Raw genomic sequence first — 23650 nt, 5'->3', positions numbered from 1 at the left:
TCCAGTGAATAAAACACATTTTTTTAGTTTTCAGGCTCAGATAAAAAAGCTGAGAAAACCAACTTTTACTATTTCTTCCGCGATTCCGACCAATTCAAATTTTTCTAAAAAAATTTCCACACCTCGTATAACTAATCCTTCTCAAAAACACTCAAGTCATTCGGTGTAATTAAAAAAAAAGTTATGCTGTCTCGAATAGTGTGTATTCAGTTTTGCCGCTTACTATAGATCATTCGATCTGCTTCCGCAATTGCGTGTCAAAGCGATGCCTAAAAAATGATACACTGGCGACTTATACAATATAGCTGGCCTGGTTTGATTTAATGCTTTAACTAGAACTTTCCGTTTTCAGTCACTTTCACCGATGTAGGTGCATTCCGCTTTTACCGCAAACGCGAAATTGTTTATAACGAATTGTACATCCGCTTCCATTCAACGGCCGTTTCCTGGTATCATTGTTTAATTCTAGACATCCGTCTTGGTTTCCCATTCTTACGAAAAAAGATTCACTATTAACGAGTCGTTTACACGCTGCTCGTTAAATTTGTAATACGAACGATTCATTGTTGATGGCATAATATTCGATTTTCTTTAACACCGTTTCATTGCACATCCACCAGCGAAACGCAGTTTCTTCTCGAATATTGTTCGTAATTGGGCAAAACAGGTTACATACGTCCACCGATTAGGAAGCGATCAGTGAAAAGCGACTGTATAACGCAGATCTCTGCGTGACGTAATAAGGTCTGCACACCAGAGACGTACTTCCTTACTTTTCTAATTTCTTTTTACGGAAACGGCTTTCGTGTGCGCCTAACTGCGGTCGGACACGAACAGAAAATATAGCGTTGTCAGAAAAAGAACTAGTTAACTCTGCTTCTCAATAATTACGTGTCCGCGAACCAGTTAACTGCGGAATTTAATTTTAACAAACCCCCCACCCCCGGGATGCAGAATTAAAATCAACCAATGACGAGAAACAAAATGAGAAAGAATTACATTGTTATTCGATAAAAAATTAACAATTCATTGTTGAAAAGGTTATTGTTATTAAAAGGCAATTTATTATTACGCGTCGTAATCGCATACTTTATGGAAAATATTACAACATCCTGAACGATTCGTCGTAATTTTCTACGCATAGGGGTGTCAATTACAGCATAATAAAATTAAAGCATAATAAATATTGAAAAAGAGGTACTAGATTCTCTTGTTTAATATTCGTTATGCTTTAAAAATAAGTGTAATTAATATAGGCACTAATTATGGGTAGCCACCAATTAGGTGGTAGCTGGTACCCCCACAGTAGTTGTTCCTAGGTGGGTCCCTAAAATCAGAAATAGTTTTATCTGGAAACCGCAGAAACTCTGTACCGACATAATTAATAGCATTACCCACAAGATGGCAGGAGATTCATTAGAAGAGCGCGCAATTAGCACGACCGTGTAGCCACAATTAAAACAAAGCCTTCGACTCATACTCGAAAGAGGTTTTCCCCCGTCGGTACTTCAGACGTTCATTTTTCATCTCGCCTTTGAACATGTAAATTTCGGAGAAATGTTTCACCGCGAGCGTTAGGAGGAGAAAGTTCCACCGAACGAAGTATTTACCATCCGAAAAGCCCCGTTGTCAAATGATTAACACACAATTGAATTGCAAAAAAACAAGGATCCCGGAAGAGGCGCGTCGAGTGTTTTCGTTGTACTTACCCGGTTCCGCGGACGCTTTTACTTTCTTCGTTTCGCGGCTGAAATTCGCGAAGCTCGCCGCTGAAATCAGATGACCGGTAGAGAAACAATGAGATAACACACCGGCGTTCGTTACGATACAATCTTTCTTTGATCACGTTTACAAATAATATAAAAACAACTATAAACGTAAGAAACGTTTTTCCTTACCGGCACAGTAAAAGAACGTTACAAATCGCTAGATAGCTAAACAATAATGCTAACGAAGAAGTATTTACAATGTGAGTAGACAAAGTGCGTGTCGACACTTCTGCATGGTACCGCCGACGAAAGGTTACGAATTCCATCTAGATTCGCAATGTCGTACCGATTCTTCACAGGTTCAATCATTTTTCATCGAGTGTGCCGTCTTTAGACTCGTAAGTTATGCCCTAGATCCGCCATTATGTCTAGTAGCTCGAGATTCACCGGTGCACCGATCGTGGCCGTAAGTTCGCAAAGATTTTCCTACTGTTATTTCCTCCGTTGTGTACACATAAACAAACTTAACAATTGCAGCCCGAGCGACCGTGTAACGGAGAAAACGGTGGTTATAATAGTCCACCGCCGCTCCGCACCGCGCCGCTCCGCTCCGCTCCGCACCGCGCCGTGCCGGAGCGAACCTTTCGGTGCGTGTGAAATCTGTTTCGTGTGATCGCCGGTCCACGCCTTTCGATTTACGATCGCGCCACGGATCTCCGCGGGCATACGTGCGCATGGTGTACAGCTCGCCACGGGACCGAGTCGTAGGATGCATTAGATTCGAATCGATTCTCATACTCGCGACAGGGAATGCAAATAGAAAGTTCCACGGAGTCGAGTAGAATGTCCCTGCGCGGTGAGACCACGCCAATGAAAGTTACAGTCACTCCTCTAAGGACGGGGCCCCGGACCGATCGCACTTCAGGCGGGCTTGCAAAATTTTCCTCGCTTGCGAAACTCCGATACCGTTCCCGATACCGTCTTCCGATTCAAATTCTGATCGCGGCCGCTACGCTACTCGAGTCTGTTCAAGAATACAAAAACCTCCGTGTGTCTAGACAAATCTGCGATCCAACCGGAAAAGGTAACAACCTGAATTACTCGAATGGATTTTTTCGAACCGGGTATAACTGGATATTCGGTATACCAGAAATGAAATCGAAGAAAGTAATCTACCTGCATCATACGCTCACTCTATGGGCGTTGTTTTATGCTTCTAATCGCTTTTATCGCGATCTGGAATTGTATAAAATTTCATCGAAGATTTGTATAACAATGTAATGATTAGAACCAACGAACTCCAACTCACAACTTCCATCGATCCGCGGACATGTATTTTCTAATTAATTTCCCGGGAGCCTGTCGTTAATTACCCGCGCGGCTGGGAAAAGTTATCACCGGCCGATTAAAACGTACCGTCATCGTTACGACAGCAAATGTTTATCCGGCTCGATCCTACGTATTTGTGTTTTGTAATCAAATAAGCCCGAGTATACGTGGGCCGGGATCGTGTCTGAAACGTTCGCGTGTACACGACGGATATTCTCGCGGTCGTATGGGTGTGGATTCGCGTGTACCCGCGCGTATCCGTGTGGAATCCGTGCGGTATAGCATGTTACCGTGCGGATCGACGGCGATGAGAAATTGCCGTGGTAATGTATCTCGTGTACGCGAGTGTTGCGTCAAGTCATTGACTTTCACTCTCGACGATAATCGTTTTCAACGTAAACACTGGAAAAATGCTCTGGAAATCGCGTCCCGGACCCGGCGCTCTCAAACCCTTCGTTACAAAACCGAAATGTTCCAATCTCACTTGAGAACGTCTGCCCAAAATGATCGATTCGTACCGTGAACGAACGTTATCCATAAAAGCAGATCAAAGACACGACGTTCGAAATCTCTGAAAAGAACGGCACCCATCTCCAGCTTCGTAATACTCGGATACATATATATATATATATATAGATATAAATACTTTAATAATTACGTTAGATATGCGCAAGAACAGCATGCACGAATACCAAGTAAACCTTCCGTCGAATCCAGCGAACAGTTAAAGAAACATCGTTCCCCGATGGATTCGCACGACTATAAAAATTCCCGAGCGACGTTCAACGAAATTTTCAGGACCTGGCACTCGTCGGCGACGGCACAGTCTCGCTGGATATTGTTGCCAATTGCCGCCAGGGGCCTACCGACGCGACGGCGACGCGTTTGAACGGTACAAAAAGATAGGTAGGGTGTCCCTGTGAATTTCATGTATACTGAGAAAAGACTCACGATTGGAATTTCGATCAGTAACCGGCGGCGCTGGCTCGAAGGTAGTGATCGATTTGACTTGCGGTAAGGGGTGCACCGTTGGAGGACCTCGCGGGTGCGACATAGTAGAAGGACTGGGGTTGCGTCTGGGATTCGAGCAGCTGGAGCCTGTGCGAATGTGCCGGCTGCTGCTGCTGCTGCTGCTGCTGCTGTTGTTGTTGCTGCTGCTGCTGTTGGCGGCGCTGTTGTTGCGCGTACAGCTGCTGCGATTGCTGCAATAGCTGTGTCTGTTGTTTCCTGTACAGGACTTCCTGCGGCTGGTTGACAGCAGCAGCGGGAACGGTTTGGGCTGGCTGGGCAACCGGTTGCTTATAAAGCGGAGACTGACGCTGGGCCTGCTGGGGCTGTAGCTGCTGCAACTGCTGCAGTCCAAGGTAGGACTGGGGCTGGGCTACGAATGGTTGGAGTTTGTGACTTAGGGTGAAGTCACCCACGGTTTGGGGTAGTGTCTGATATAGTTGGGTATTGTACTGACCGGTTGAGGGATCGTACACGAGCTCCGACTGGTAGATGGGATCTGCGGCGGCGACCGGTGCTTTAGCTTTCGATGGTTGGGGCGACGGTTGCGCGTGGTGCTTGGGACTGGCGGGCACGCCAACGGTGTTCACGTAACGCTCGAGCTCGGCGGCAAAGTCAAGGTGAGATGCGCTAGCTAGTGTCGTGGTGCGTAGATTGGGCGATACAGTGACTGCCGAGGGGCGGGTATAGGCTAACGATGCGCGCTCGGTGCTACTCGGGGAAACGTACTGGGCGGCTACCTGTGCGACGTGGGGTCGGGGAGTGATTGCGACCGATTGCGGCTTCGGATGACGTGTTACCGGACGCCGGGTCGTCGTTTCCAGGGTCTGATAGGCCGTCGAGGATACCGTGGGCTGGTTCCGTAGAATCGGCGACGCCGTCGTCTGGTATTGCGTCGTCGATGAGGCCAATCTGTAGAGGTTGGGACTGGGCGTGGGCGATGGTTCGTACAGAGCCGTCGACGGCGTAACTTGAACGTATTGCTGTTGGGGCGTTCGATAGCCGCCACCTCCTCTCAATTGCGACGGTTTCACGTAGTCGCCTTCGCCCAATTCTTGGCTGGCGTCGTCGTCCAGGTGATACTCCGTTTGGAAGATCGTGGTCGGTGGCGCCCGGGTGGTTGGCTGCTGATAGGTCGGTCTGACCGGTCTCGGCACCGGCCTCACCGATGGATAGTTCGCCGGCGCGTTCAAATCCTCTTCCTCTGGCTTGTCGGCAAGATCGTCATCGTCGTCCTTCGGCGCGTTCGGGTCGCAAGGGTTGCCGGAGACGTAGGTGAACTCCCTCTTGTTGCCGTCGGGATCGATGTAGCCGTATTTGCCGCGCACCACGCAATCGGTTCCTCGAGTCTCCTCCTTGAACGAACCGTCCGCCGCCTCGTAGCCGAAAGTGAAGGACCCGTCGTCGTTGACCTTGTTGTAATTGCGAATAGTCTGGACCGGTGGTGGCTTCGATGGGTGCAGGGCGTCCTTCGATCTCGGCGAAGGAAGCGCACGGGTACGCGGCTGATACACCGCCGGATTGTAATCGTCCTCGGCCGCCTGGCTGTCATCCTCCTCGTAGTACACTTGCGGTTCCGCTATGCGAGGTCGGATCTCCGCTCGCTTCGCCTCTATCAGCAGCAGGAAGCATATCGGGATTACCTGCGAAAACAGAAATCGTTCAATCGAAATGCCAGAGGATATTAATCCGCACAAGTAGCATAAAGCGGTCAGCGATTGGTGGTTAGCAAATCTTGCTCGGGTAATTTCAGGATACGTTAAATTGAATTCGGAGCTTTCAAGGTATCGTTAACTTTCATACGCGAACTTTCCACAAATAAGCGTGTACCGATGTTGTCGTGTAATTTCGATAATCATCGTTGAAATCACGCGCGTAATAACGCGGTTCTATTTATTCCACGCGTCACGCGATCTTTTCAGTTCGTCGTCGATCCCTACTCCGATAGAGGGATTTCCCTCGAGTATTATACAATTTTTCTTTTTGTAGGTGTCTTGGTTCGATCGCCGGACAATTGGAAAATTCCGGTGCGGCACGGACAAGAGCCAGTGGAAGCGAGCGTCATATGTCAGACGCTCGGAACGAGACGGGGTCAGAGGGTCCGATCGTGCCAGGAGAGGGAATTACCTTTATCACGTCACACGAGTCGTAATCGAAATAGTCGGATTAGCGATAGAATGCAGAGGCAGACCAGCCCGTTATTCTAGTTTCCAGGCACGAAACCGGATCTGCATCGGCGCGCAGTTTATAGTCAATAGGAAACAGAAGATGGCGAGGAGAGAGCGAGTTTCGCGGATCGGTGAACTCGAGTACGCGCGAATGGTATGCGCGGCTCGAAATTCCTTATCGCTCGCTCGAGCCAGGCCTGACGTTCATAACCGTTGCGAATGCACACCCGTGAGGCCCGACCGGCCCGAGACGTACCGAGGAAGGAAAGTGTTATGGCGATGCCGGTGAAATGTTCCTACGAACCTCGGGTATTACCGACACTTCGCCCGGATCGGTTCCGTTCGCCGGAAAAATCGCCCGAGAGTATCGCTTTTGTTATGTAAAGCGAGCCCGCTGAACATTTAAGAATGCGGTATAGGTCGGCCGTCGCATGCGAACGTTGCACTCGACCAGTGTCAATGTTAAGCTTCGATTTTTGTGCGCGCGAGAATTCGGACACGAGCTGCAATTTGAAAACGTTTTCATCGACTCCGTTAAGGGGGCCGGCAGGGTTTGAAATCCATATACGTATGCATGGGTCAAAACCTTTTCAAACTATCGCTTCAATATTGCAAGGAGCAGTTTAGAAGTGGTCAATTGTGTTTCCTAAAAGTCCAATCTATGTCTGTATAGAGCCCAAATTGCGAATTTCTACCTCATCAAAAGGGCTCTATACAGACATAGCAAAGACATGTACAAACACGGTGGTATGCATTTTTAATTGATTACTTACTTATTTAAGACGTAAAATGTCTAGAAAAAAAGGCATAGCGTAACATAGCGCGACAGTCAAAGCCAAATGCCTGCCGGCCCCCTTAAGTCCGTCGTATCTTGACCGAATGCCCACGCAACCTATTCGCACGAGTTCCACGATTACTCGCTGTTCCTCTTTTACGCGAGGTAAAAGTAAAAGAGAAACGAACGTACTTGAAACGACGACTTGTAACTGCACTTGTTGCGCCGGGACGCGAAAGAAGAAAAGCACGACGTCCTTGTAGCATTAGTTCCGGATATCTTTATAACGTAATCAAACCAGCTGAATTTCTCATAAACGACGCGAAGCGGATAGGAGAGTCCGAACCTCCATTGCTGGTGAACATGAGAAGGCCAGTAGTAAACGAATCACGAAGTGAGCAAGCAAAAATGTTTGTATCTCAGAAACGGTTGACCTTTCGACCTATGTGTTTACCAAAGCTTTTTCACTCAGTGTATCCTATACACCATATAAATATTGAATGCTCCTTTTGAACACCCTGTACAAGCTAATGATGCAAACGGGTTAACATGTCTTCTGCCGCGTTGGATCATTTGCGTATCAGGCTGTTCGATTTCCACGCGCACGGTCCGCCGATGGACGGACGTTTCCTTGTAATACTTTCGGTCCTGCCCGATTCATCCTCGAGAGGATTTTCCTATTGGAAGCAGGATTTCCCATGGCCGATAGAACGGCCGTGTGTCCTTATGGCAGGCAAGACGTGCTCCCGACTTCCGGTAGAGCGACTCTTGTCAGTGGGAACCGCCCCGGCGCACACGTGTTACGTAATTTCTACTACTCGGTTGACCCGAATACGGGGCGAGGCAGGATTATGGCTGCACGGCGTGCTTACCGTGAGAGATTCAGATTCAGAGCGTCGTAACTCGCCGCGCTGTGCCGCGCTGTTTCACCGCGCGGCGAGCCACACCGTCGCTTCTGGATCTCCTTGAACCGAGCCGAGAGCAAATGCTCGCACAAAAGACAACTCCGCGCCACGCCGCAGCACGCCGTACCAATACACCTCGGCTCGCGAGACGCCCCACAGGAAAAGTTCCCGACTGTCGCCTCTCTGTTCACAGCACGCTGAACAAAGAACAAGGCGATCGTCCCCTCGCGCTATTATCTTCTTTCTGTTACCACCGATGTCCAAATATCTTTTGGACAAACGTTGCGCACCTCGAGGTTCCATTTCACGCACTGAATCACAGCCCGCGGAATTCTGCTTGTTACGGTGATTATAAGCCACGCTTCTCTGAACTCGATTCCTTCGTTAAAATCGCTGCACGTTCGTCGACTTGCAGGAAACACTGTCGTTTCAACTATCACTTTCGATGGTTACGCAGAGTCCGAGGCACCTATAACGGGATTTCCGTTGCCTCTATCTCTGCCTCGATTTATTCCTCGCAGACTCGGGTATTAACGAGCACGGCCTTTACCTATAAACGCGATCAGATAATTTCCCCTCGCGAGTAATTTAGGCAGCTGAATCGCATACAACGGATCCGAATGATTGCGCGATCCCGCCGACATGCGTTTTTGTGTCGAATGCTCAAATTTTATAGTAACGTAATAACAAGCTCGCCGCAATTAGCTGACCGGTATCGTAAAATTTCGATTGCATCGTTCCCACACTTTCGTTGCATTTCACTTTTTCCACGACCTATCTTTCGCCCGGTGTTTCCCTTTCATCGTCACGTAACAACATCACGATTTTTTTTTTCCGCGAAGACGAAATCGCATAGTATATCGCGTTCGCTCCTTCTTGCACGCCTCTTTCTCAACACGATGTTTTGTTCGGCTTTCGAAGTTCCCTAAGTGGAACGAGAGAACCGGCAAAAACGACCGCGATCATTTTTCACACTTAATGCGTGTTCGTATATTATTGAGCATGTAACACGGTTTCCTCGCGTCTGCCGGCGCGGCGCGGCGCGGCGGTTCTCTCAAGTTTCCGTTCCAGGGGGACGTGTGTGTGTGTGTGTGTGTGTATATATGTATGTATATATATATGTATATCGGCGTGTACGATTACACGATGCCTTGTTTTGGAATGCTGCGGTACGTATAATAGAACCAGGCGTAGAACCAGCCGGCGGCACACGACGTAAGAGAAAATTCTTGCATAAAACCGAGGCACACACCTCGCAGAAGCCTACGGAAACCGACGCCCGATTTAATTATTCGGACTCGTACGCTCGCGTACCAGAACGGTTACGTTCCCAGATGACGAATAAGAAGGGAAGCAATTCTTTCGTTGTACAGGGTGTCCCAAAAATGTCGGAAAACCTGGAGGTGATTCCTGAGGTGATTTCAAGGAACTTTTTCCTTTACGAAAATCCTCTCCGTGGCTTCGTTAAGGAGTTATTCGCGAAAAACACGGGCCAATCAGCGGCGAGGTTACAGCGGACGGACTCCGCCTGGGGGGCGGGTCCCGCTGAGCGGGGCGTTGACATTGGCCGAGCCGGAGACCGTTCGCTATGGCCGCGCTTTGATTGGTCCGTGTTTTTCGTTGATAACTCGAAAACGAAGCGGCGGAGAACAATTTCGCAAAGGAAAAAGTTGCTTCGAATCATCTCAGGAATCAGCTGGGACACCCTGTATACGAATACTTTGTTATTCCGTCGTGTTTCTTTCTTTCTCACTGCTCCGGTGACTCCCGCTCGTTACGTATGAATTTTCACCGCGGACTTGCCGATTTATTTGCTCGGTCCGTAATTTAAACATTAAATAACCCGGGGCGAAAGAACCTTGCGAGCGATGGAACGCTTTCGTTCGCGTCGCCGCCGCTTGGAAATTCAATTTCTGTTGTCGGGACGTTAGGTAATCGTCCGCTACGGTAACGGCCGACATAATTATAACAGTTTAATAACGTTCCACGTTCGCGAGTCCCGGCTCTCTCGGCTTCTCCGCGGGTTCGTATCGAAATGGAAAAATTCAACCAGCGGAATGGCACCGCAGCATAGATGGCGGTTGCGCGCTATGGTGATCGATATCGAGTTCCGCGATGACGACGATAATATCGACATCGACCTGGCCGGATCGACGACGGTGAACGCGAGAGTCTGTCGGAATATTCGAGACGGCTTTGGCATACGGTTTGTCCTTGAGACGGGGAGGTACACGTCGTCGCGGGACTTTCGAACGATACCGTATGCATCATGCTCCCCGAGCGTGCGCCGATTAATTTCCAACCGACCCGTGATAAAATGCGGCTATCCTTTCTTCGGATCGGATAGCGTGTTCCCCTGACGCTGACGAAACGTCCAGAATCGACTTCTACATGATTAACGAGCGTTTCGTAACCGCGCGAGACCGTCGAAGGTCGCTCGACCACGGACATTGGCTACGCGAGAAAAGTATGCTCCCTTCCGGCACGGTCGTTCACGTCATCGCCGAATTTGAAAACCCGGATAGCGTCGATCGGATTCGTTCGATAGGCTCTCTCAATTTAGGACGATTTAGAAAACAGCTGGTTCCGGTAATTAGGTTAAGATGAATCGAAGAGTGCCGGTTTGTCGGTCGAAGAAATCCGAGACAAGAACCTAATCGAGAACGAGTGTTCGCGCTTCGTTTCGCGCTTCGCTGAATTCAGTGTACTTTTCGAGCCTCCGAGGAAACAGATCTTTACTACAAACGACTGCCATAAAGGCTACCGCCGGCGAGAGAAGAGATCTGAAAGGAAGTTTGCGATCGGTCTACTGATCGATAGAAACTTCACTATCACTCTTTCTTACCCCCCCCCCCTCTCTCTCTCTTTCTGCACAGTGGCGAGAAAGCAATGTAGAATCGGTGGTCACAATTCCTGGAAAATTTTCATCGAAGAGATTAGACTGACATCGTAGGAAATCGAGTACAGTGAACTCTCGATATAAGTCCCTACGAGCCTAACGTTTAAATGTCCCTGAACGACCCACATCACCGCGGGGTATACCCCGTTAGGGTGCCACGAAAAGCTCGTAACATAACACGATCGGGTATATCGCTGTGAACCACTACAAATCCAATTACAAAACTTTTTCATTTTTCATTATTTTTTTATGAGATCTTCACCAATATATTTGTGGCATTTTTCTGATTAAAACGATACCAAACACGATATCATTCCGATCATATTCAAAGAAAGACTTTTTCTCAGCCTTCTTGTCCCTAACAGTATATATGTCCCATGTTCGGGACACTCATCGAGTAGGATCATGGAATATTCCAGCGTGCAGTGTGTAATTTACATGCAACGTTCGGCGTGAATCAAAGATATTCGATATACGACTCTCGCCAGACCCGTGTAGTGGACTAATATCGAGAATTTACTGAATGTTCGGAACATTCATCGAGTAGGATCATTTACGGTTTCAGCGTGTATTGTGTAATTGTGTGTGAATCACAGAAATCCGATACATGGCCCTCGCCAGGACCGTGTAGTGGACTTATATCGCGAATTTACTGTATGTCCCATGTTCGGGACATTCATCGACTAGGGTCATGTACGATTCCAGTGTGTGCAGTGTGTAGTTCACATGCAGCTTTCGTCGTGAATCAAAGATATCCGATATATGATCCTCGGCAGAACCCTGTAGTGGACTTATATCGAGAATTTACTGTATGTTCGGGACATTCATCGAGTAGGTTCCATTCATATACGGTTCCAGCGTGCAGTGTGTAATTGCTAGCCAACGTTCAGCGTGAATCAAAGAATAATTTTTCCTACCCGATATACGGCCCTCGCCAGAATGGTGTGGTGGACTTATATCGAGAATTTACTGTATGTCCCATGTTCGGGACATCCATCGAGTACGATTCCAGCGTGCAGTGTGTAATTGCTAGCCAACGTTCGGCGTGAATCAAAGAATAATTTTTCCTATCCGATATACGGCCCTCGCCAGAATGGTGTGGTGGACTTATATCGAGAATTTACTGTATGTCCCATGTTCGGGACATCCATCGAGTACGATTCCAGCGTGCAGTGTGTAATTGGTAGGCAACGTTCGGCGTGAATCAAAGAATAATTTCTTCCTATCCGATATATGTCGCTCGCCAGAATCGCGTAGCGGACTTATACAGAGAATTTACCGTAGTTAAGGAAAAATCAGTGTTTCTCGTGGGTGCATTATCGTGGTTGATCATCGAGCGGACTCAATTAAAGTCGTACGAAATCATGGTAGTTCCCTGGTCCGTCATTATTACCGAGAACGGAGCGGGCTGGTTCGATGGAAGCGTGTATAGTCTAATGACTCTCCATCTGACCGGGAAAATCGTGACGCCTAGGCAGGGCTCCTATAATCAGCGTTAGAGCATGCCAGTCACATACAGTGAGAGGTACGGACACATTCGGTCGATCTAGTTGAAAGCAATCGGCCCCGGCCCCGACTCGGGCCCCGACTCAGGCCCCGGCCCAGGCTCTACCACGCCTTGTCTAGGCCCTCTAGGTCTGACTTTCCAGAGAAAGGAAGAACAGCGCCGGCCGCCGTAGACCTGTCTTATCTTAAAATACTTCTCCGAGACTCTATTCAGCACGGTTCCCTTGTTTCCAGGTGGGTATGTAAGTGTCTGAATCAACGAGATTCCGCCTACAATGTCGGAACGATTTTATTTCGCAATCCCTCAAGAACGCATAAATTGTCGATCAATTTGAACGAACGGCGGTGAACCAGCAATTATTTTCGCTGTCGAGTCGCCGCCAGTGGTGTAACTGGTTAATCGAAGCTATCATTTTTGTTGCCACGAAAAGGGGGAAGCGCTTTCGTCGGGCGGTTATTAATTACAAGCTAGCGATAGCTTCAGTTAGCGATCATTATGCCAGCGTTTTACGAGGTTTTGGTTTTGCAAATGAGGTTGCATCGCTGCGATTTTATCGTGGCGCTATCGAGCATGCTCCGGCTCGGCTGACTAAAAAACGATTAGGATCTCGTACCTTTTCGGCTCAAACATTTTCTTATATAAATACGCATTGCGCAACAATGGCACGGTGAATTTACAACCTTTCGAGCAGCGCATTAACATTAATAGAAAGAGAAAGAGGGCAACGTTGAGGGGCCGGTCGAGACGTACCGAACTACTCTTTCGAAAGTAAAAGCGAGACTATTGTTTGAACAAGCCAGTAGCCGAGGGCAATGTTCCTATTTGCCGCGATCACTTCGATTTATTTCCGCCACGCGGACTTCCAGCCAATCGGGAAAACCATTATCACAAAATATGTTACGGAGTCCTTTTTTACTGCAATTTTTGGAAACGCAAAAGCTTCCTCGACGGGAACGAGTCGGTTAAAAATATCCCAACGGCGTTACGAGCATCTAATTAATTGGAGACGTTTCATAATGGGCAACGAATCGATATTAGGCGAACTATAGCGCGCGCACCGATTCTCGGACAACGGGTGGGCAACACCGGCGAGCCAACAAACGACCGCTTTCACGGTGAAGGTAAACCGTTGCCTTTCAGAGGAGAGAAAAAAAAAGAAAAAGAATCATGGCACCGGTAACTGGTCACATTTTGCGAATTGCATTCTGGTCTGCGGGCCGCGGCGCATACTAGGCGTACGCGTAACGCATATCTGATCTAGATACGGCCGAGGAGAACCGTGTGCGTTTGATTATATCGCGTTTCAAGCGAGGAAGTAGTTAAAATGTCTCGGCTAGACTTTCCTCGCGAGTATTTCCGTAGCGGAAGCTGCGCACGATCGATGACTCCCGTCAGATTAATTTACTCGCCGACGTATTTTAATTAGTTTCGTAATGAAAGGACGTCCCGCCGTTCCTTCGGCCCGTTTAAACGGAGAGCGGTCCGTGGCAGATCATGCGCGCAACAAACATCCATAGGAAACTATTCAATTATCGGGCTTGTTAGCTAACGGAGCGTGTGCTCGAAATCCTGAAACCGGAAGTGGTCGATCCATAAAATTTTACCACACGTACGCTGCGGGGAATACGATCCGTATCCATCCTTGCGGTAGCTATTTTCATTCTGGATCGTTCATTAACGATGCTAATCACTGTATCATTAGCACACGTCCCCGTAACCTTTCCTCGTTTTTTTTTTTTAATGCAATTGATTTAACCTGCATGCACACAAGGCAACCATGTATTCCAAAGAATATCCTCCGAATTTACATCGCAACGAAGTTTACAAGGAGGATTACGAAATGAATATTTCATTCAAGATTCTTGCGCGATTAGTACGACAACACCTCGTTACGTGTAATTACTGGCTGCGTCCAGAATCAATCTTTCTACGTGCACCGTATCTTTCTCTCGACTTGCACGTGAATTGTGTGCGTATTTTTTAAACGGCAACAATTTTCTTCCAGTTGTCGTTCGTATTCCAAGAATAACGTGCAGCCTCCTAAACGTTTCCTCTTTCGGTTTTCATCGTAATCTGATATTCATAGCCTCGATCGGTCTCCCAGATAAATCGTGTGCGCGAAAGCCGCGGCAGGTGAATAACTCGAGGCACATTTCTCAAGATCTACGAGCCATAAGGCTCTCGGCGCGACGAGAAAGAGGATGCGAGATGACACACGGTGTCTCGTCCCGTTTCCCGGCCAAATGTATCCGCCGGAAGCAAAGGGGGACGTGAAAGGGTCCGCGAATTCGAACGCGAACGGTATGCGCTCGCGAGCGCGCGCGCGCAGCGATTGTTCGTCGCGTAAGGTCGTAACAAATATTTGAAAGTGTAAAGAGCGAAACGTTCCCGTTGAGAAAACCGGGGCCTGGCCAAACGAACGGAGGGGAAAAACCGTTTAGACTCTAAATATGGCTTCGCGCGGAACAGCGAGAGTGAACGTGATTCATTTCGTATGGGCGTTGAGGACTCGGCATTCGTCTACACCACAGCTCTTCAGCGTATGCCCGTACGGGCAACGATTTTCTTCCCCTGAGCATACACACCACGGCAGACACCGAGCCACGCCCCCTCTGGGTAAGGTTGCATGGATTTGTCACACGCACTGTCACAGCTATTGTGGTGAGTTGACACGAATGTCCCTGGCAGGAATGCTGTAGGAATGCAGCTCTGAGCTGTCCGATTAGATCATTCCACACGCAATTTTGATTCTATCCGAACTAGTGGGTAAAGTGTGTGACGGCAAAGCCTAAGGAGGGCATCCCTTTCGCCCTTGTGCCCTTGTGCCCTTGTGCCTGTACTTGTGCTCCTACCTTGTGCCCCTACCTTGTGCCTCTACCTGTGCCCATATCTTATGCCCGTACCTGTGCCCATACCTTGTGCCCGTACCTTGTGCCCGTACCTTGTGCCCGTACCTTGTGCCCGTACCTTGTGCCCGTAGCTGTGCCCGTACAATGTGCCCGTAGCTGTGCCCGTACAATGTGCCTGTACAATGTGCCCGTAGCTGTACCCGTACCTGTTCCCATGCCTTGTGCCCGTACCTGTGCCCGTACAATGTACCCGTACAATGTGCCTGTACAATGTGCCCGTACCTTGTGCCCATATCTTGTGCCCGTACCTGTTCCCACGTCTTGTGCCCGTACCTTGTGCCCGTACCTTGTGCCCGTACCTTGTGCCCGTAGCTGTGCCCGTACAATGTGCCCGTAGCTGTGCCCGTACAATGTGCCTGTACAATGTGCCCGTAGCTGTACCCGTACCTGTTCCCATGCCTTGTGCCCGTACCTGTGCCCGTACAATGTACCCGTACAATGTGCCTGTACAATGTGCCCGTACCTTGTGCCCATATCTTGTGCCCGTACCTGTTCCCATGCCTTGTGCCCGTACCTTGTGCCCGTACCTTGTGCCCGTACCTTGTGCCCGTAGCTGTGCCCGTACAATGTGCCCGTAGCTGTGCCCGTACAATGTGCCTGTACAATGTGCCCGTAGCTGTACCCGTACCTGTTCCCATGCCTTGTGCCCGTACCTGTGCCCGTACAATGTGCCTGTACAATGTGCCCGTACCTTGTGCCCATATCTTGTGCCCGTACCTGTTCCCATGCCTTGTGCCCGTACCTGTGCCCGTACAATGTACCCGTACAATGTACCCGTACAATGTACCCGTACAATGTGCCTGTACAATGTGCCTGTACAATGTGCCCGTACCTTGTGCCAATACTTGTGCCCGTACCTTCTGCCAATACCTTGTGCCCGTAGAATGTGCCCGTACCGTGTGCCCGTAGCTGTGCCCGTACAATGTGTCTGTACAATGTGCCCGTAGCTGTGCCCGTAGCTGTGCCCATACAATGTACCCGTACAATGTGCCTGTATAATGTGCCCGTACCTGTGCCCGTACCTTGTGCCAATACCTGTGCCCGTACCTTGTGCCCGTACAATGTGCCCGTAACTGTGTCCATACATTGTGCCCGTAATGTGCCAGTACTATGTGCTCGTAGCTGTGCCCGTACTATGTGCTCGTAGTTGTGTCCTTACAATGTGCCTGTACAATGTGCCCGTAACTGTGTCCATACATTGTGCCCGTAACTGTGTCCATACATTGTGCCCGTAACTGTGTCCATACATTGTACCCGTAATGTGCCCGTACATTGTACCCGTAATGTGCCCGTACATTGTGCCCGTGCAATGTGCCGTAGCTGTGCCCGTAACTGTAACTGTTCTCATAACAGTGCTGTGCCGACAGTTGTGCGGGGGGGGGCTGTCGGGTGCTGTTTGTATACAGTATACTAGGATTGCTATGCCCTTGTCCGATGCGCACAGTCCTATCCCCCCTAATGTTTCGTACATTCCATCCGGATCGGTGCTAGAAGCCAGCACTACGATCCTTCCTGTACCGCTCATACTAAAGAAGTATCATACCGAAATGAAACAACTAACAAGAATTAAAATCACTTAATTGTTAACACTAGGTTTACGGAGCATTAAAAGTGAGTATTATACATTACTTCATAAAAATTGGAGGAATGTGTCTAGCCATTTTTTGAATAATATATACCTAAGGAAATAAGTTTGTCGAGTAATTCCACGTAGATGGATCTTCACAATCTCAATAATCGTAAATTAAAAATATCAGAACCCGTCATTTTGACGTTTCCCGTATGCCTAGTGTTAAATAAGTACCTCCCCAAGTAATGCCCTCGTCCATTTTCACAATAAAAGACACAGTAAACCCAGTTTAATTTCCTACTTGGTTATAGGTAACTTTCTGCGTTAGCAGTGCAAAGTGATCTTGTTCTTCGTTTTCCAACTGCCTATTACTTTCGCAACAATTACGTACGATGATAATTAGTATAATGGTAATAAGTATGGTTTTGCGTATTCGCGTACGTTAATCGTGCATTAAATCCATAGCCCATATTCCCGTGTGGAGTAAATTAACGTTACTGCCGGTTTTAGAAACTCCGGAGAAACCACGCGAAGGTTGTCGATATCGATGGTTCGATCGTTTCAACGGAAACGATACGCGGTTTATTGACGGTTAATCATTGTTCCGAGGCGTTTTCGTTGTTATCTGATGCCTGGAAACTTGGCCAGTACAGATAGGGAAAGGAGAAAAAGAAATAGTTGCTATCTGGCATCGATTGAGGAAGCATTGGAAAATTAGATGTCGGTTGCACGTGCACGTTGTATCTTGGCGTCGCGTCGCGAGCCAACCAACCATGACCACGTTTAACCCTTGCCTTGCATTTTCACTCTTGCCGTTTCTTCCACGGGTTTCCCACACTCCGTTTCGTATCTGGTTTCTCACATTTCGCTGGTAAACGCGTGTCAAAAATTTCTCGCGGCACGGCGCGGCGCACGGAACACCAACGCGACGCCCTCGAAGCTGCCGATGCGTATCTTTACAACGGCGAAAGAATTCGCGGCTGCTTTTTTTTCTTCTTTTTGCCAGGAAAGCCGTCAACCGTTTGCAAACAAAGAACCACGCGAATCAGCTTATCGCGCCACGCAAAAAGTCGGAAACACGCTCCATCGATTACTGTACTTTTTCTCCCGTCGTGGATCGCGCGTCGACGCTGGCTTTCAATTCGAAATAAAGAATCGCCTCTTTATTAATTAATTTGAACACGTCGAACTGCTCGTTGGCTTCTTACTTTCGAGCACGAAAATTTAGAATCGCTTTCAACCGATCGTATCCTGCAACTCCTCCAACACCAAGCTGAAATTATTCTTGTTTGTTATTCACGCGTAATTGCATCGATCCGTGTGCCGATTTGATTTGCTCGCAATGAAATTTTATCGGTCCCGTTCTCTGTATCAGAGGAACCGCAAACTTGTTGGCCCGAGATTAATAATTTCCGATCGAACAACCACGGGGGCTACTGTTGCGAATAAACTCGTGAAAGCCTCGCTCACAATTAGTTATAGTTCATTTAAAATCTAATTGAGCTACAAGATTACCTCCGCGGACCACGGAGAGTTGCAGCGCGTCGGAACAGCAGCGTCGGCGCGCGCTCTCGATTTCTAGGATAACTGTACACCCACGGGCAAAAGACCGCGTTGCGAGTTTGTTAACGCCGGCACGTTCATAATGAGCCGATGACTCGTTGCGAGCCACGGTGCGATAGGTTTCGGTGTCGATCGCGAATCTTCCCGCACTGCTAAATATCCTCGCTCTCACTTTTTCTTCGGTCTGGCTGTCTAATGAGCCTGTTCCTGCGAACGTGTGCTGAAATGGGAAAGCGCGCGCGCTAAAGATGCCGTTTATTGGACACCGTGCCGGTGGACGTACCGTTTCGCGTTACACCGGTTTCCTAAAGCCTCGCCGGCAACGCGCCGGACACATTTCGACATTTCCTATTTGTCCCGTCTCTAGTCGACTTGTTGAGAAACGAGGACGCGATTACCATGATCACAAAAACTGGCTGCTCCGTTGGAATCGAACCAAATCATTTTTAATGCTCTCCTCGTTTATAATCGGACTGCGGATTTTATGGATTTATAACAAAAGTGGTCACACAAATAATTGATAAATACAATTATTGAAAGTGACCATTTATTTAATTTCGTTTGTAATTATATACTGTGCCATTTTCATTGGGGATAGGGGATAAATAAATTTGTGGAGCTAGCCAAAAATCTCGTGGCGGAATAAAATGGGCCGACGCGAGCAATTAGGCCACCGTGCTGTGGCAACGGCCGTCGCCGATCTAATTGTTTGAATTTCATTAGGGGACTTGGGGCAACGTTTTCCGTTGTGCAATCAGAAAAACGATCGTAAACCGAGCTTTAACAACGACTAATTTGCGGCTGGCCAGCTCGGGATAATTTTTGCGGCTCGCTGGAAACGCTCGTGCCCGCGCGGCACAGGTAGAGAGCGCAGGCGAGCGCACGCGAGCGCAGATGCCTGATGGCCGATGGCCGATGGCCGTTTGTGCCCGACGAAAGCAACCGCGATTTACCCCCGGAGTCGTACGTATTAGCCGCGCTTTCGCAATTTATCGTCGGACAGTTTCACCGCCATTGGTTTCTAACAAGAGACGAAACTGGGTCTCGGCGACACGGCGCGACGCGACGCGACGCGACGCGACGCGACACGACACGACGCTACGCGTTCAAAACCGACGACTCGTTATTACGTCCGAGCACGTTCCTGGCCCGGTGTGTGATCCGCTGCCTCGATCACGATCCACCAGGGAAGGTGAATCGCGTTCGTTTTCATTTCATCGAACGTTAAATTAAATCAACGGCGAATATTTATTCAGTGGTTGATTGCAAAATATATTGGACATTTTTCTGCCGTGAACTTTATTAGAATTAATACGTGCAATTAGAATTTAATGGGCTATGATTGTGTCTGCTACTCCGTTCCAGAACAGCGTTACCTGTGTAACCGTGATAATTGTTTCTAATTTTACTGGTTTCAGCAGTGAACGCTGTTTTTGCGCTATTAAGCCAGCAGTTCCGTTAATAAAACAGATCTACGAGGTTTATTACGTCAGCCTGCAGCTAATTACGGACCTCTCGAGCTTACATTGTAAAATTCTTTTTCCCGTTATTAATGAATTTTTCATTGAAACCGCGCGTAACGAAAAATCGAAGATTCATTTCGGACATCGGTTTCGATTCGTTACGAACGTTGAACGTTGCAATAAATGAAGTCCGGTTTATGGACCGACGTGTAAAAAAATTAATGACATAACTCTGTACAATGGACAGAGTCGAATAAAACTGCGGCGGTTAGCTGAAACGGACTGTGGAAGAATATATGAAATATTCATAACAACTTGTAACGGCGCATTGGTTTCGACCGCGTCCATCCACCGTTATTTACGATCGACCAGTCGAAGTAAGACGAAAGTGAAAAGCCTATCGATCAATTTTCACTCTAGAAATCGATCCATAAACTCGATGACGTAACCGCGTTTAGAGCGACGGTAAAATAAAGTAAAATAGAGTATAGAGAATAGAGTATAGAGTATAGAGTATAGAGTATAGAGTATAGAGTATAGAGTATAGAGCATAGAGTATAGATTATAGACTATAGAGTATAGAGTATAGAGTATAGATTATAGAGTATAGAGTATAGATTATAGATTATAGAGTATAGAGTATAGATTATAGATTATAGATTATAGAGTATAGAGTATAGAGTATAGAGTATAGAGTATAGAGTATAGAGTATAGAGTAAATAGAGTATAGTAAACAGTTACATTTTCGAGGAAGAAAAAAATTGGAATTTTACAGTATTCTGCGAATCCCCCAATAAATGTTAATTACCAATCTAAATAAATTGTAAGAAACAAATTATTTGAGTCGATAAAGACAACTTTTTAACAAATGACCGGTTCCACAATTTTTATTTTTTAATTACTGAAATTACAAAGATGCCTCCGTTAGACATTATTTAATAAATTTCTTTATAAAAATTGTATAAATTATTTCATAACAATTTTTTTATATTTTATAATAATTTTTTTATAAAAATTGTGTGACTTTATTTTATTATAAAAGCTGAAAAATCTAAATAAGTTCAGTCTTGTAATTTTTATTAAAAAAGTGTATATCCGACACATTTTGTACCTGGTACGGTTAGCGTTAAATTGTTCCCATAATTCAGAAACCAATATCGACATTGATTTCGATATCATTGTTTGTTTATAACATTCGTGACCGACGGGCATCTAACAGAGCTGTTAAACGGTGCAATTTCAACAGTGAAATTAAACGATGTTTTTATCAGCGCGAAAGAACGTCCGAAATAACAGGTTTTATACTAAATTGGTGAAAGCAACTGCAACCTAAACTCGTTAATCTATATGTCGATCTTTGGACAGCTTCTTACGCGTCTTCGCCGATAAAACGTCGAAGAACTCTACTCTATTAGATATACATAATAAATCTAATTTTATAGGCAATTTATTAATACGCGTTGTAATCGCGCACATTAATATTTATGGAAAATATTACAACATCCTGAACGACTCGTCATAATTCTCTACCCATACGTTGAGGGACCCAATTACTGTGCCTGTATTAATTATATTTATTTTCAAAAGCATAATAAATATTAAATAAAGTGATATTAAATTTTTTCATTGTAATCAGTTAATGATATACCTCTTGTTCGTTATGCTTTAAAAATAAGTATAATTAATGTAGGCACACTATAATTGGGTCTCTTACAGAATTTTTATTTGTTCTTCAATCGGAGAAACAATGTTCGCGATAGAAATGGAAACGTCGTGGAAAAAGTAGAATTGAACTTGAATTATTAATGTTTTCCCTTGAGCAAGCAAACGTCACAAAAGAAATACGTAGAAATCACAGTCTTACTCACGTTTTTTATACGTGTTCTCGCACACAATTAATTGTTCGATCTCACGCGCGCGAAGTTCATAAGTGAAACCCGCAGCTGATGAAAGTTCCCACAGGAATTATGGAGGAGAGAACGGCTGTTCGAGTATACCAGGCGGAAAACACCGTATCGTTAATTATGATTAATTTTCTATGAATGACGACGCGCCAGTACGAAAGGCGACACAAAATTGCGACACGATCGTTGCTCCACATACATACTTGTTAATTCATAACGAACCTCGGTCGCATCAAGCCGGAATGCGTAAATAGAACGGAAATTAACCAACGGTCCTCTTCTGCTAATAAATTCAATTTTATAGCCCCGAATGAAATTTCCTATACCTCGTTCGCGTTACCTCGGGAAGATTAATCTTAACTCTGTTTTATTGCCATCTAAGTTCAACGAATTTTCCTTCTTTGCCAATTAGGTTATACTTTTTTTTTTCCTGTCCTGATTAGGCGAGGATTATACTATATTTTTTACTCGAGTGAAAGTGAAGGAGGAGCAGTGATTTAAAGATTCGTACGAGCTGTTTTCTAATTTTCCCTTTTTTTTTAATAAAACGTGTCTAAAATCTTACTATTCTTGGAAAAAAAATGGTGGCACTCGTGTTTGCGACTGATTTTATCGTAAAATTCACAAGGAGTCGTACAACGCGTACAAAGAGTTTTAATACATTGTTATTTATATGGGAAAAATGCCGATGGAGATTATTCTCTGGTACACAGTTATCTGCAGCAACTGCGAGAACAATAGATTCATTTTTCGTTTAATTAGAATCTAGCTCCTGCTCGTAAGAAATAGACACTTGCATGACCTACGGGATTTATTAATAATAATTTGTGTACTAAATTATTCAGGAAGTCGGTATTATTTATAGACCGATTCTCACAATTGTTTATTCAAGTCAGAGAAAAACAATGATTGTAATTGTGTAGGGTGTAAAATAAGCGTTAGCCGATTCGTTTTTAAGGAAACAATTGATACTATACTATAGTTATTCTTTTACCTATCATCGTATAATAGTAAACGTAATTTTTGAACACTGTACGATCTTGTTTCTAACACACTGCATAGTACGGTCACTGCTGACCCGGCATTGAAATCATCGACAGGCGTCGCGCGCGATGATACCACAAACACGGCATTTGTAGGCGAAACACAAATTGTACATAAAACACTTCGACTCGACTATCACGATGTAACACTTGTAACGTTCGGAAATTTACATATTTTATTCGATCCAAATGAAAATTGCGAACCCTAAACAAACCGCCCCATTGTTTTTCATTGTTCCTCCTAACATGATTTATGTGAACAAATTAAATGTAACTTCGAATATAATAGTAATGAAAAATGTTTGTAACACTAACGCTACTCGAAGTGTTAAACGGAATAGAAAATTTCGCAAATCTATCAAGTAACTAAAAAACGCCCCCCAATTGTTTATACAGTGTTTAAAGATAGAGCGCGTGAGCGTCTAATAGCTGGGTCCGCTGATAATAGGGTACAGCGTACGCTATGGAAAGAATGGTGCGCGACCCACCCGGCGCAGAAGAAAGGGACAGTGAAAGAGTGCGGTGCCGAAGCGGAATTGCAATTGAAATTGAAATTGAAATTGAAAAGACAAAAGCCAGCCTACATACCAAAGATATAATCCTCATGGTGCACGCGTTTCGCAGGCGTGGAGGTAAGGTAACGAGTAGTCGGTGAACGATCCTTCGAGAGTTTCACTGAGAGAGTGCAGCCGTATAGTACGGAGCTCGGTCCTTTATAACCTATACGAACGCTTTTGCTTATAGTGGGGGTCCCCGCAGATAGTAACGTCGCGTCCTTTTCGATGCCGTATAACACCCGCAAATTAGATTCCGTCGAGAACCGGACCACGGCATGGCCATTGCCAAATCGTAACGTTTGGGCCTGACATTGCCAAATTACACGGAACCCCACCTCAA

The 23650-nt window shown here is 46.4% G+C and overlaps 1 protein-coding gene across 2 annotated transcripts; it reads right to left on the bottom strand.

The window, feature by feature from the left end:
• Window positions 1-1820: 1820 nt before the first annotated feature.
• LOC143360958 (uncharacterized) lies at window positions 1821-23440 on the bottom strand. 2 transcript variants are annotated; one of them, XM_076800176.1, is made up of 3 exons: window positions 23342-23440; window positions 4504-5689; window positions 1821-4419 (listed from the first exon to the last, which is right to left on the bottom strand). In XM_076800176.1, the coding sequence occupies exons 1-3, from the start codon at window positions 23357-23359 to the stop codon at window positions 4004-4006; spliced, it is 1620 nt and encodes a 539-aa protein (XP_076656291.1). In that variant the 5' UTR covers window positions 23360-23440; the 3' UTR covers window positions 1821-4003. The 2 variants fall into 2 exon arrangements, with proteins under 2 accessions (XP_076656291.1, XP_076656289.1); XM_076800174.1 differs by having other exon boundaries at window positions 1821-5689.
• Window positions 23441-23650: the final 210 nt, after the last annotated feature.

The sequence above is a fragment of the Halictus rubicundus genome, chromosome 14, assembly GCF_050948215.1.
Source record: "Halictus rubicundus isolate RS-2024b chromosome 14, iyHalRubi1_principal, whole genome shotgun sequence".
In the NCBI taxonomy this organism is placed as follows: Eukaryota; Metazoa; Arthropoda; class Insecta; order Hymenoptera; family Halictidae; genus Halictus; species Halictus rubicundus.
The sequence above is the reverse complement of the archived record's forward strand: the minus strand, read 5'-3'. Positions and strand labels throughout refer to the sequence as shown.